The 14985-nt window shown below is 41.0% G+C and overlaps 1 protein-coding gene across 5 annotated transcripts in view; it reads right to left on the bottom strand.

Moving 5' to 3' along the window:
- Positions 1-14985, bottom strand: part of RAMP3 (receptor activity modifying protein 3) — a 147062-nt gene that overhangs the window by 76410 nt on the left and 55667 nt on the right. The window contains exon 5 of one of the 5 annotated variants that reach the window (XM_065583888.1): positions 6721-11306. The exons of the other annotated variants lie outside the window; for them this stretch is intronic. Coding sequence (XP_065439960.1) covers positions 11273-11306 — 34 coding nt within the window. The 3' untranslated portion in view covers positions 6721-11272. Of the gene's footprint in view, positions 1-6720; positions 11307-14985 lie in introns of those variants that run through there. 5 annotated transcript variants of the gene reach the window in all.

Below are 14985 nucleotides of genomic sequence, written 5' to 3'. Positions count from 1 at the left end.
AGTCCTGTGTGTAGACCCTGCTAGTGTGCAGATATAGTCCTGTTTCAAACAGGACCACGTCAATGTGCACTAAGGAACATTTAGTGCATGCCAGCAGGGTCCACATGCAAGAGTTAGAGTGCAGCACTCTAGTGTGCTCTACAGATCACACCCCCGTAGTCCAGATTCCAATGCAGCAATCCAGCAAAACCTCGCATACAGGTGTAGAATCACTTAGTTGTGTTTCAGGTGTTGTAGAGAGCCATAAGTCTGGCAGAAGCTTTTATGGATCCAGATGAGGGGAAATGGCACTGAAGAACACTCACCTGGCAGCTGAAAAGCAGATACCCCCAACCTAGCAAGTCAGAGAAAAGGAAACTTTAAATAAGTCAAAGGATGAATGTCTATTGTGGCTGACAGACAGACAGAAAGAAAGCAGGGACAAGTGGCCACCGTGTCTTTATCCACGAAGAGAAAGGTAGATCAAGAGTGTGATGTGTTTCAAGAGAAATAGGGAATTTCATATTTCTGTGTGGATGTGAATAGAAAGCCCACATGCTTGATTTGTAAGCAACAGGTAACTGGTAAAAGAATGCCGCATTTAAAGACATGATGAAGCAAGCTGTGGTGAGAAATGTGATAAGTACACGGGAAAATTACACAAAGATAAATATAGGTTTCAGAGTAGATAAATATAAATATACTGAATTAGCACAGTCACTGAAATCAATCAGTGCTTATTAATACTCATCATTTAAGTGATGTTGCTGTTAAAGTGGGCTGTGTGACCGTCCATGAAATAGCTGTCATCAAAACTAGTAATGTTTGAGAAACTGTATGCTAAAATTTGCAAAAATCATGTGTCCAGATAAGTGACAAGTTTTTTCAAACATCAGCCTCTCAAGAAACACAATTATGAGAAAATCCGTGATTTAGCTGAGAGTTTGAACAGTCAACTCCAGGAAAAAGCAAAGTCCTTTGCTGCTTTTTTCAGCTGTTATTGATGAAAGCCCAGATGTAAGTGACATGTCTAAGCTAGCAGTGTTCATTCATGGAGTCAATGAGAACATGTGCATAGCAAAGGTGCTAGTAGAATTGGTGCCGATGAAAAACACAACAGCAAATACAACAGCAACTGACCTCTTCAACAACTTGGTGGAAGCTCTAAACAAAATGGATGTAGATTGGAAAGAGCTGTGAGCCTGGCCACCCTCAATGGTGGGCAAGAAAGCTGGAATTGTGATAAAATTGAAGGCCAAATTGCAAACTACCAACCATAACCGGCAGTTTTCACTGCATTTTACATTGAGAAGCTCTGTGTAGTAAAACTTTAAAAATGAATCATGATAAAACTGTGAATTTTATTTGAGCTAGAGGTCTCTACTACCACCAGTTCAGCCGGCTGTCAGGAAAAAGTGACATTCATCAAGAACTGCTGTATCACACTGAAGTTCGGTGGCTAAGCCAGGGAGTTGCACTGAAGCACTTTTTTGAATTGTGTGGTGAGATCCAACGTTTCATGGATCAGAAAGAGAAAGATGTCACTTCAGTACCAGACAATGGCTTCAAGAATTTGCTTTCATGGAAGCTATTACAGAGCAACCGAACTCGCTCAACACAAGAATGCAGGGGTGCAACCAAGCAGTGACAGAATATATGACATCTGAAGGGGGGGGGAGATATCTCAGGGGTTTGAGCATTGACCTGCTAAACCCAGGATTATGAGTTCAATCCGTGAGGGGGTCATTTAGGGAACTGGGGTAAATATCTATCTGGGGATTGGTCCTGCTTTGAGCAGGGGATTGGATTAGATGGCCTCCTGAGGTCCCTTCCAACCCTGATATTCTAAGTTTCTGCTGTGGGAAAAGCAACTTTCCCAGCATAACTTGGAACATGTTCCCATCTTGAAATCACTGTACAACACTGTTGAACTCAGTTTGATGACATCACATAAAGAGCCATGGGAAAAACTGATGAACCAAGAAAGCAATTTTAAGAACAATTCTCTGACTTCAGGAACCAGAGTTTACAATTTTCAGCAGACCATTTTCTGTCAGTCTGCATGATGTACCGGAGAAGCTCCAAATAGAATTTATTGAACTGCAGTGTGACACTCTGGGGCAAATTTTCTAGTATTGGTGTTCCCAAGTTTTATCAATACCTGGGATAATATTATCCCAAACTGAAGTCCTTTGCATCAAGAATTCCTTCCATGTTTGGGAACACAGACACATGTGAACAAGTTTTCTACATCCTTAATATCAACAAATCTAAACTATGTTCTCAACTAAGTGAACACACCTGAACTCGATGCTCAGGATAGCCTCAGCCTCGTCACTTGCTCCCAATGTTGATGCATCGGTTCTAGCTAAGAGATGCCAACTATCTGGGAGCAGCAGAAGCAGTCACTAAAATCTAAAATAAATGTAAGTAATTACCAGCCTGGTTTATCTTTATCTATTTCTACTTTAATAACTTTTGCTGAATGTGGCCCAGGCCCAGGGGCAGGATATCAGTTTAGGCCCATCATATGAAATGAGTTTGACACCTCTGCTTAACTCTTCCATGGTTGGGTGTGGGCTCAGTGATACCTGCTGTATTTATTGCTGACAAATATATATTAAGGTGAACCCTATCCCACCACCATCACCTCAAAGAAGTACGTGGATTTGGCCCCTTCTCCACAAAAAGAGTTAAAACAGCCCAATAAACTATACATAAAGTTTAATATTTAATGTGCCAGTACAGACAATGTTTATGGATGGAGGACAAAATAAAATACAGAAGCCAGACTATGATCAGGGAACCCATTAGGGATAGTGCAATATATTTATGGGATTTTTTTAAAGACAAAGCCCATCTTGCTAAAGGAAAACAACTAGTACTGGTATCCACCGCCAAGTAAATTGTCTCATCTGAGGGTTAAAACTCCTCCGCACCTCAACTGACTTGCCAAGCAGAAGACAGCTGGTTAAAGCATAATAGGTAAAGTTCTTAACGATTTCTGTCAGTCCCGTCATCAGCTGCACAATTAAAAATACCCCTACTATCAAAACATCATATGCCAGGTAGTTTACTGAAACAGCATTCAGGCCTTCAATGTTATATTCTCTCTCCTTGCCCACAGGAGCATAAACATCAAGCAAAATGAACTGACCAAAAATCAACTTTGGGTGGACCCAGCTCAGGTCTCTTAGCCCTTGTTGTGGGCTCCGCCCCTTCTGAGCTTTCTTATATTTCTTTACCATGGGGAGGGGGGAGAGGGATCAAAAGGGAAGCAAATGTTCCAATGTGGCTAAGAATAAACTCTTCTCAGGGCCAACTCAAGAGAAGAAGGCCAGCAATACCCACTTACTTTGGGTAAGCCTATGTAGCAGTTTTACAGGAGTCCTTGTGGCTGGGTACCTCAATCAGGCTCTCTCTGTCAGGCTTTCCCTGGGAGTTTGCTGGGGGTCTCCAGGATGGGAGTTCTCCCTGCTGCTTCAGGACCCACTCCCACAGCTTCCAGCTTTGGGTGTCCTCCGCACCCCCTCCCCCTTGCTGACTGCATGTTCCTCTTTTTTAAAGGCCTCCTTCCTACCATGCATGATTTGCAGGGGTGGAGAAATGGGGTAACCTCCTCCCTCAGAGCCTTTCTAGCCCCTTCCCCAGCAGTGTGGAATTTATACACCCATCACACTGCCTTTAACTTCTTTTGAACCAAATAAACCAGGCTTCACATTTCTGAAAATGTGGGCCCATGACTAAGAAAAGCTTCTGTCCCTCCAGTCAATCAGCAGAAGGGTTTGATTCAGGTCACCAGTTTGTGTTTCTCATGGAAAAGAAATGAATGTGCTTCTGTGGCAGATACTCAAATACAGCCATGTGTCTTCTTGTCTCTGCAACCGTTAACGTTTGAGGATTCACATGTAAGCTTACTCATCGCTCTGGGAATCATGTGGGGAAAGTGAGAGAGAAAGCAGAAAGAACTCCATCATCGCTGCTAATTGAGGAAACACACACTTTAGTCATTAGTTGCTGCAGCCTCTTCTGTTTTTGTTTTGTTTTTGCTAAACTCAGGTGTAGAGTTTTACTTCATAATATGCTGAGGAGACAACAAAACCAGACTAAGAGCTGGAACACTTTCTTTCTTGTCAACTCTGCATTTCCCTTTGGTCTCGTTAAGAAAACTTTTATTCCCTCAATAGCTGAGCAGCAGGAAGACAGAAATTCAGTGAGCTCATCTTCCACATTTCTCTCACATTCAAACTTATTTAAGGCAAAACACTATTCACTTTTGAATTAAGGTAGACCGAATTAAGACCTCTTTAATGCTTAATGAACGTGTCCACACAGGGACTTAATGCAGTTTAGCTAGTCCACTTTTAATTCACACCTTTAGTGAATTCGGGTTAACTTTCCTGAGCATCCCTGTGTTGACAAACTGTTACTCCCACACACATCCACAGTTTTGCTCATTCAAGAACTATATTGCACATTATATTACAGCCAATACGCTTTCCTACCAAGAGCACTCATGCACCCACCCCTTTACACAAACACTTTCCAGAAGCAAGTTCTTAAAAATTATGTCTGTGGGTCCAAAGCTCAAGGGTTTCATTCCAACACATTGACTTTCTCCATTCTGGGTGGCAGACAAAGCCTCTACATCCAAAATAAACCAAAACTACCTTTCTCCAATCTCAAAAAAGGCAGAAACCAAAGAAATCCTGAGCCCAACTCACACAATCCTGAGAAAGAGAAAGAGGAAACAAGAAAAAGGAAAGAGGAGAGAGAAAGGAGGGAAAGTGATTTCTATTCTGCCATTGATCTTCAGGATATTTAGTAACTGTAGCTCTCATTGAGAGTTACCCACCTAAATCTCCAGTGAATCATTTGGTGAAGAGATTCCTTTCTGTATATTTCTAATAAAGTCATATATTAATATTGTCTAGTAACCATCAGGGATGATGTGAATAAACTACAGACATGCCTAATAACCTTTCTCAAAGTGAATCCATTTATAATGCAGTTCTGCTTTGATTGATTATCCCAAGTTACTTCAGTGAACTTGAAAGGACTTTTATTCCACATGGCTGAGTAAAAAGGCCCACTTGCTCTTGTATTCCTATTTTCAAGTGAAAATGACATGAAAAGTGAAATTCCTGACATATCCTGGAACAAAATTACCAACTGTTTTTGTGAACATGTGCCATTTTTTCACACTAGTTATCTTCCACTTCTGTTTAGACTGTTGGCTATCTTTCTTGAAAAGATTCATCTTCAGCTGTAATACTAAAAATACAATAATCTCCCTAAAAAAAAATTCCAAATTCAACTGGCTTTCATCTAATCCTATAACATCTGTGGGAAAGCTGCAATGTGGGGGGGAGGGTTTGTTCTCCACCCTTAATGACTGCTCTGACTGAGTCTGTCATTTCTCAGATGTTTCCATATCACCTCTGCAGCTCTACGTGTTTTCTTTCTATCTAGATTGACAGAGCTGACAGTCAAGCAGAGAGAGTTTGGTTTAGATCCAGATCAGTACTGCATAGCTGGAACTCCAACCCTAAAGGCATCTGTGAACTGAGTCATTGATCTGACCCAGAGGCAAAAACACAAAGGGAGAAAAGAAGGGGTGGGAGCCAGTGATTAATAAACAGATCTCTGCATTCATTTTAGCTATCATCCACAAATATACATTTTCAGATTTTTTTATTTTTTAAGACATTAAAGTGTCATCTGCTAGGGACACAGTTGTTATTAGACTTCACTTAGTCCAGAGTATCACAAGTACTTTAAGAATTGATGCTGTAAAGTTTTGTCACTGGAAACAAAGGAGAAACTAAGTAATGATATCCATCTGTGGAACATAAATTACGGGTCAGCCAGGTGTATGCTTTGAGAAATATCTCCACTGGAGCTGGTGAACAAAGAGAAAAAATCATCCACAAACCGTTCCAAAGCTTCTAAATAAAACTGGCCATCAGTGTCTTTCTTATTTTCTCTCTGTGAGTATTTCTAGGAGGTAGGTTTTGTTTGATTGTATGTAGCAAATGAATTTCAGGCGTGTAGCCAGAATTAATTTCATCACAAAATTTAATTAATTTGGGGGTGAGACAGAGGTTATTATTTATATGAATTTGGTCAACCAATCAGGGAATAGAAATAATGCAATTTGAGAATCAGATGACCAAACATACACCTTGAATATTAAATCACAAATATTGTCTACACAAAGCTTACAAAGAACAGTTCGTGAGCAACTCATGTGCTGAAATTAGTTCATACAAAATCCTCTTACATTTTTGAATAAAACAAATTCCTAAAAATTGCAGCCTGCTCATGGACAATTCATAAATAGGAAAAAGTGCAATATCTGCTTACAAAAGTTCAGGATTAGAGGAATAGGATTGTTACAGAAAAGGGGTTTAAAGAATATTATGAAAGTCAGATGGGGCAACAGCTGAATATGAAAAAAGTGCTTAGTTTTGCAAATGTATGTTAGGTTTGCAAAGGTGTTTTGAAGCTGTAGGCCATATACTTTGCATAATATGGATCTGGATATCCCCCTCCCCTGCCACCACTCTGTGCTCTGCACAGGAGATCTGTATGTATATACAGTACAACCCCAGAGTTACGAACTGACCGATCAACCATACACCTCATTTGAAACTGGAAGTACGCAATCAGGCAGCAGAGACCAAAAAAAAAGAAAATACTATACAGTACAGTCCTATGTTAAATGTAAAGTACTAAAAAAAATAAAGGGAAAGTTTAAAAAAAGATTTGACAAGGTAAGGGAATTGTTTCTGCGCTTGTTTTATTTACATTGAGATGGTTAAAAGCGGCATTTTTCTTCTGTATAGTAAAGTTTCAAAGCAGTATTAAGTCAATGTTCAGCTGTAAACTTTTAAAAGAACAACCATAACATTTTGTTCTGATTTACGAAACTTTCAGTTACTAACAACCTCAATTACCGTGGTGTTCGTAACTTTGAGGTACTACTGTATGTAAATAAAGTTGTCGCCGCGTTGGTCCCAGGATATTAGAGACACAAGGCAGGTGAGGTAATATCGTTTATTGGCCAACTTCTGTTGGTGAAACAGACACACTTTCGAGATACACAGAGCTCTTCTTCACGTCTGACCTGAAGTTGGTCCAGCAAAAGATATGAGCTCACCCACTTTGTCTCTCTATATGTAAATAGATAGTTGATTGGGGTAGTATTAAGAGTTATTAACTATCTCCCCAGTTTCCTCATCACCTCTTCTCCCCCTTCCAATTCATTCCAGACCCAAGAATATGCATTCCCCATTTTCCCCACTCAGTGAAGTAGAGATGCATTCCCTCATCTCCCACACTGATACCCTGCTGTGCTGAGTGGCTGCTCTGTTCTGATCTGACTGATCCTCTGGGCCTCAGTGCAGAGGAGCTGAAGCAGGCAGAGGAGCCAGTAGTTATTGTTTATTCTTATTTGTATTACATAGTGCCTAGGAACCCAAGTCATGGACCCGGACCCCATTGTGCTAGGTACAGCACAAACACAGAACAAAACTGTCCCTGCCCTGAAGAACTGACAATCTAAATAGACAAGACAGACACCAGGTGGGAGAATGGGTAGAACTCACCAGCAAAGTGAACAATGTAATGGCAGCAAACAGCATGTTAGCCCCTTTAGCTACAGCTATAGATGATGTATGAGTGGGTTTAGTTAGCAGAGGATTAGCTAAAGGGAAGGAGGAGGGGACACTGAAGAGAATGGGGGGGTGATCGGAATAGGGAAAGAGAGATGAGGGTAAAGGGAGAGACATGGAGTTGAAGAGATTGAGAAAGGGGAGGGATGAAGCAAACAGCCGATCAGTACAGAGCAAATAAAGTCCTGGGGGAAGGAGCTATCTCCTGCCCCATTCTGGGTCCGAGAGGGGTGTTGAGCCTCATTTTCCCCCAAGCAGCAGCTCCTGCTTTGGCTACTTCTGCCCCTACTGATTGTTGTCTCCTACCCATTCTGCATGCTCATTTGTGATAGACATGAAGGTTACTTAAGAGACCAATAATGCCTTTGGTGATTTTTAATCATTGATCAGTCCAGTAATTTTTTTTTTTTTGCTTTTGATCGTTATCTAATTCCTATTCAGATGATGTAAAAACCAAAGTTACCTCAATTCCACCATGAATATGTAAATCTAAACGGTCCTGAAAGTTGATCATTCACTCAGAGAACCAGAAGCACACTCATCTATATTGCCTAAGACACAGACACTTATTTTTGGACCATCTTTTATAATAATATATAACATTAATATCTTATGCACATACAATATCTCTCTGCCTGAAGAATCCCAAAGCCCCACGGACATATATATATGCACACATGCACATACATTAAGGCTTGATCTACACTTAAACGTTCAATTGAAATAAATACTTTGGTGAGGGGATATGAAAAATCACATTCTTGAACCGTATAGACACAGCTATGTCAATGGAAGAATGCTTCCATCAATGTAGCTACCGTCGAGATTGCGTTTACACTATGGGGTTATGTGGGCATAGCTTCGCCAATGTAGCTAAGCCTGTGTAGTCGTTATAGTGTAGGCATACTCATAAGCCTCACAAATGTGATGGGAACATCCACGTGGTAAATTACAAATGTGATAAACTATTGACTGTGTGACTGCGTGATACATTTATCATATACCACCTCACTGGCTCTCTGCCTATTAAATTATTTCCCCGGGACAAAAATCAGGATCAATGACTAACTCGGTGTCTCACAGAGTCTGTGACAGAGCCACAACACCATCCTTTCCCCTTTCAAAATCCACCCTATAGAATGTTATAAAATGATGCTTTCTTTAAATAGTGTAGAATGCTCCTCTTTGCAGTCTGTCCATAGCCAATAGAAAAACATTGATAGGTGTACATCTAGAAAAACAAGTCACAGATTCTTGAACATGGAAAAAAGTATTTTCTTAATTCTAAAGCTATTCATTTAGAAAGACAAGGTGGCTGAGATATCTTTTATTGGACCAACTTCTAAGAAATATTGCCACACCCCCACCCTCCTTGACTCTCTAGTATCCTCAGACCAACTACAACTACACTTCATACAAGCTATTCATTTAGCATTTGGAGCCCTCCTCTTCACTTCCACTTTCAACTCTTACCCTAAAAACAATCTATAATTTTACAAAACTGGTTTCATTTTTGGATGTCAGTTTTTTTCTAAAAGTAACTATTTCATTTTTTTTTAAATTGTCCTCAACCTCTTCTATGCAGCCAACAATATATATTTTTACACAATATACTGGAGAAATCAACCAATCTCTTAAGAATTGTGAGCAGTGGCTGCACCACTGTGCATTTCATGGTTAGGAACTTACTTTCTCACAGAACTATACATTGTGTTGCAATGGTAACTAGAAATTTTGTCAATTAACCACATACAATCATTTAAAAATTATCATTATATAATAAACTTTTATAATTGAAACAGGGCACCGAACATTGAACAAATAAGTACTATTAACTCCTACTTTGTTGTGCTGCCAACAGGTAACACCTCATATAGCCTGAAGCAATAAAACTCAGTTCTCTATGCCTTTGCACAGCTAATCTGGGTTATAATATATTCGTTGCTGATTGATTCACAGCACAATAATGCAGGAACTAGGTCTTCCAGACAGAACAAAATTAGATCAAAAGTTTGTATCAAGTATTCATTTTCATAACAAAGATTTATTTTCTTAAATATTTTTACCGCTTTTAAAATATGTCGGGTATGCTAGCTAGTTTGCATAACAGCTACAAGTCTACACAAACTGTAATGTGAAATGTTACCACCTAAAAGATTTTCAAACAAGAAAATCACATGTTGCCCTTATACAATAGTCTTTAATACTTTGTTCCTTAATGATTCTTTTCTTTAATTGACTCACCATAATAAAATCATCCTTGCCTTTCTCATAAACCACTTAAGTCTCATGACTGTTGGCTGGTATGCCCTTCCAATAACTTATTCAAAAAGTGCTTCTCTGAATCAGTGGTTAGAGCTGGTTAAATTTGTTGCAAACTATTTCATTCATTGGATTGGGTTCTTCTCCTGGTGAACTGCCTGCAAAAAAATCAAATGCTTTCTGTTCCCCAATGGGATGGCCAAGCTTTGTAAACAAGAGGAGTGCCTGAAGATATCACTGGTGTACTGATTCTCTCACAAGCAGGCAGGAGTCCAGTTTACAGACACCAGCCTCTGATGCCTATTGCTTGCCTCTGACAACTGTCTTGGCTAAAATCAGGTAAATAGAAAAAGTAGCCTTGTCCTACCTTGACTTCACTACCATGGAGGGAGGTCTCATACCCAACGTGATCTCCTCAAGGAGAACGTAATATAATTATCAATATTTTCATTGACGATCTTTCAGTGATATATGGTACAGGTGTCATATTTCAATTTCTTTTCTGTAATCACTTGTTCATAATGAAGGAATGCAACAAATTTCAAAATTAGCTGAAAAAAGCATTTGAACCGTTGAAATCTCATATTAAAGAAAGATGAGCTTTTGGTGAGTGGTGATGGAGAGCTCAGTGTTCAGTGTGGAGATTTTTCTTGTAGTCAGCAGCAGAGCTAGAGGTATCTGGGGACCCAACTCTACCCTTTTGCTCATCCCGGGGGTGAGGAGGACAGGGGGAAATCTATTCTAACGATTTGAAGAAATCTCAGCAGGTAGAACGTCAGTGAACTTTCTTCCTGCTCCCTCCTGTTAATTCTTCTGTGAGAGGGATGATAACCCAAAAAGTTTGGTGAAGCCAAACTGAGCAGGATCAAGAAAATGACTCTGTTGGCACCATCACATTGCAATGCCAGACCTGAAGTCTCCTGTGCTCTGATGAGAGCCACACTTACCCCAAAGAGAAAGAGGGTGTTCCAATCACATTTCCTTCTCCCCATTCCTTAGGGATGGTTTGCCTGAGCGCAGGCTCTTGTGGGCTGAGGCTACGGCATGACAATATTTGTGTTGTGATGTAAATAAACAACATTATTTTAACTCTATGTCTACCAAATCTGAGCTCCTGGAAGTCCGACACCAGAATGGCTGGACCATAAAAGCTTGTATTTCTGCTCCGACTGTTCATGTAGCCCATATAATAATCTCAAAGAAGTTTTGTAAAGAGGAATCTCCAGATTTCTCTGTGTTTGAAGCTGAGAAGCATGCAAATTAGACAAAGATGAAAAACTGTAGAGAGGTTTAGCTAGTTTATCCTGCGGCTAGGTCTACATCATGCTGCTGAACTGAGCAACGGGCTCAGGGTTTTATACAAACTGCTCTTCAGGTTTCATGAAGCTTCTGAAATGACAATGTTAGAACAATGACTGTACCATTATAAAGTAAGAGGTTCAACAAGTGTGTTGCTGTCTTCTACATCAGTGGTTCTCAAAGCCGGTCCGCCGCTTGTTCAGGGAAAGCCCCTGGCAAGCCGGGCTGGTTTGTTTACCTGCCGCATCTGCAGGTTCAGCCGATCACGGCTCCCACTGGCCCCGGTTCGCTGCTCCAGGCCAATGGGGGCTGCGGGAAGTGGCGCGGGCCGAGGGATGTGCTGATCGGCTGAACCTGCGGATGCAGCAGATAAAGAAACCAGCCCGGCCCGCCAGGGGCTTTCCCTGAACAAGCAGCGGACCGGCTTTGAGAACCACTGTTCTACATCTTGTCAAGTTACAGCAGTGGACTGGACTTAGGAATGCACTGGCACATAAGTTTACTGATTTGATAATATTAGTAATAGGTTTTAGGACTTTTACATGCTTACACAATGCACCATATGGAAATATAAAATATGGATTCCCTTTTTATGACAGATATTTGTATGGAAGTTTACAATATAATCCAACTTTTTTCAGCTCTAGCTTCTGTGATAGAGAGGCGGCCACTGGTGCAACTGGCAAAAGGTTCACTGTTCTTTACAAGCAATTCCTGTCTCAGACCTGACAAACTCACTATACCTGACACAACATTTTCATGTTTTTTATCCATAAAGAGCAGCATGTGACATCTCTACTGAAAGTTTATAACTTATCAATACTCATCATCATTGCAAGATGAATGTAGGAGTACTATTTAAGGAATAATGTAACACAATTGAAAATTATGCTTTATGGTCTTCTAGTAGAAGTTAGTCATCAGAGAATCATGTGTCTTTGTGATGGCACATTCAAGTGGGATGGAGTTGTTATCCCCTCCTTGGGTTAGCTGGTGATGTAAAGTCAAGGCTTAGTTGTCTACCCTTGCCCCAATCCAGAACAGTCAATGGATAACCATCAAAGTCGACTGCAAACAATAAAAACCACTTGGAGGTTAAACAGGAATGTTATAACAGATAGGGGACTGCCCTGTCTGTGAATAAAGACAAACATTGATTAGTTATATCAGAAGGTGGAGACAGACACTCTGCATCCATTCACTAAGGTGACATCTTGCTGAGTGGGGGTGTTTTGTGAAAGATTGGATCCTGGTTCCTTGAAAGCCAGCCAGCTCTGCAACAGACTGAAATTTAGTGGGAGGGAGGAGGCAGAGAAGGCAAGAAAGCTCTATTAGGTAGGAAAGGTAACTATTAATGCAGGCCCTACTTCATACTTTATGATTTGTTTTATGGGAACCATTTCTTTTTATCACTCTCTCTTGTTTCTAGTGGAATCTCTATTCTCTCTTAAATAAATGTTCTTCTGGTTTATTATAAGTGCTTACAAGTGCTGTGCATTATACAGAAGCAGTGATTTAAGGTAAAACTGGGTTGCACTGTTTCTTAGGGGCACAGGATCTGGGATTTGCCAGTGCCAGGGGCTGGATATCATAGACAAATGTTCACGGGACCTCAGGAATTGGGGTGCACCTCTTGTTAACTGCAAGGCAAAGGTAGGGCTGGCCCAGCCGGAGGAGAGGGCTTGAGTAGCTGGTGGTGTTAGGGAGCTAACGCCCAGCCACAAGCAATACTCCCTCTCAGTGAAAGGAGGGAGGAGATAACCAGGTGACTCACAGTCCTGGGTACCCCAAGAACCATGACACGTTCTAAAATTTAAATAAAACCAAATAATCTATGGGACTCTACAATGGGTGGAGAATTATTTAAAGTAACAGAAAGGATAATTAACCAGAACCCCATATCACCTTCAGATGTTGCATCACAATTTGAAAACATTATATCAGCATAAAGCATCATGAATATATAGCATTGTTACACCCTCAAAAGGAACTCTGCAATCTTGCTTCCTGCAGAATTCATTTGCAAGCTGTGGAACAGACCTGTCAAAATCAGTATTCTTGCATGGAAACCAGGTGGTTTGCAATTCCAGTTTATGAAAAATTCTGCTGCCTACCTAGATTCCTATATCCACTTAGACTATTGAAACCATTTGTCCAATATTGCAGTCATGGTTCAATTGTATTATAGCACATTTTCCTTTTGCCTATGCAGACAGAAATAAATCATAACCATGTTAAGGAACCATATTTCACCCTCTGTCTCTACCAGGATGAAAGCAATAACATGCTTTATTTTCTGTCTACATAGGCAAGAAGGAATCCTCACATGGGAGAAGTAAAGAAGTTAGTTTGACATTCAGAGACCGGGTTGAGTTTGTTGGGCCAGCAGTCAGAGGGAAAAAATATTCTTACTTGTAAACTAAGCACATTTTATGTAGAAATAATTGAGAAAAATAAAAATGGAACTCCACAATGTAATTTTCATATAGTCCCTTTTCAGAGTACAGCTGCACTTTAAAAATGTCTCCACATTTATTTCTTAGTTAGAATGGCCTGCTCCATACAGTGCTGGAGGCTTATGTATTCACAGATTGAACTTTGGATCATTTCAAGGCACAGAATTAAAATCTGGTGAGATTTTATAAAATGTAGGGCTCCTTTATTTTTAATTTTTAAATTACAGATCGCAAAGACTATCTTGCAGACAAGGCTGGCTCCAGGCACCAGCCCACCAAGCTTGTGCTTGGGGCGGCACCTGGAGAGGGGCGGTGCGGTGCTCCGGCTCCGGCCGCTGGGGAGAGCGGGGCCACGGCCGGGGCTCGCCGCCCTCCCCCCGGCGCTCTGGCCGCTGGGGACAGCGGAGCCGCAGCGGTCTCGCCGCCGGGGAGAGCGGAGCCCCGGCCGGGGCTTGCTGCCCTCCCCTGGGGTTCCGGCCGCCCTCCCCTGCTGCGCTGGGGTGGGGTGGGGGGGGGGCGGCCGGAGGCTTTTTTGCCTGGGGCGGCAAAAAAGCCAGAGCCGGCCCTGCTTGCAGAATTCCTTTTATGATAAAGAATTGGGTGTTCTCAGCAGCCAGCATGGTGTGAGCATGACTGCTCCAAGACTAAACTCACTTTTATAATAAAAGAATGATAATAATGATTAATTATTATTATATTAATATTATTGACCATGCCTAACTGATTTATAAACTGCTTTTCTTCACTTTGGATAACAAATGCATGCATTGCAAAAGAAAAGTAATGTTGTTTTGTTATTGAGGGTCCTGTGGCACCTTTAAGACTAACAGAAGTATTGGGAGCGTAAGCTTTCGTGGGTAAGAACCTCACTTCTTCAGATGCATCTAAAGAAGTGAGGTTCTTACCCACGAAAGCTTACGCTCCCAATACTTCTGTTAGTCTTAAAGGTGCCACAGGACCCTCTGTTGCTTTTTACAGATTCAGACTAACACGGCTACCCCTCTGATACTTGTTTTGTTATTGTCTTCCATAGGAGCAAATCTGATACATAACCAGCAGCAGCTTATTTAGTAACATTCCAAAATTGGATTTGCAGGTTGTTAGAATAAAGCCAATATGTTTTGTCTGTTAAATATGTAATTAAGGGAAAGTACTCGCTACACATGAAACTGTGTCACACCTTGGCCACAGAATGAATCTGGTGGTCATATCTGAAATTTGTATTCTTTGCCACCCTTTCACAGATGTAGTAAAACCAACAGCTGGATGCGCTCACAATCCAGCATCTAGGTGAGACTTCCTGAAGTAGTCAA

Source organism: Chrysemys picta, chromosome 2 (assembly GCF_011386835.1).
Source record: "Chrysemys picta bellii isolate R12L10 chromosome 2, ASM1138683v2, whole genome shotgun sequence".
Classification (NCBI taxonomy): Eukaryota; Metazoa; Chordata; order Testudines; family Emydidae; genus Chrysemys; species Chrysemys picta.
The sequence above is the reverse complement of the archived record's forward strand: the minus strand, read 5'-3'. Positions and strand labels throughout refer to the sequence as shown.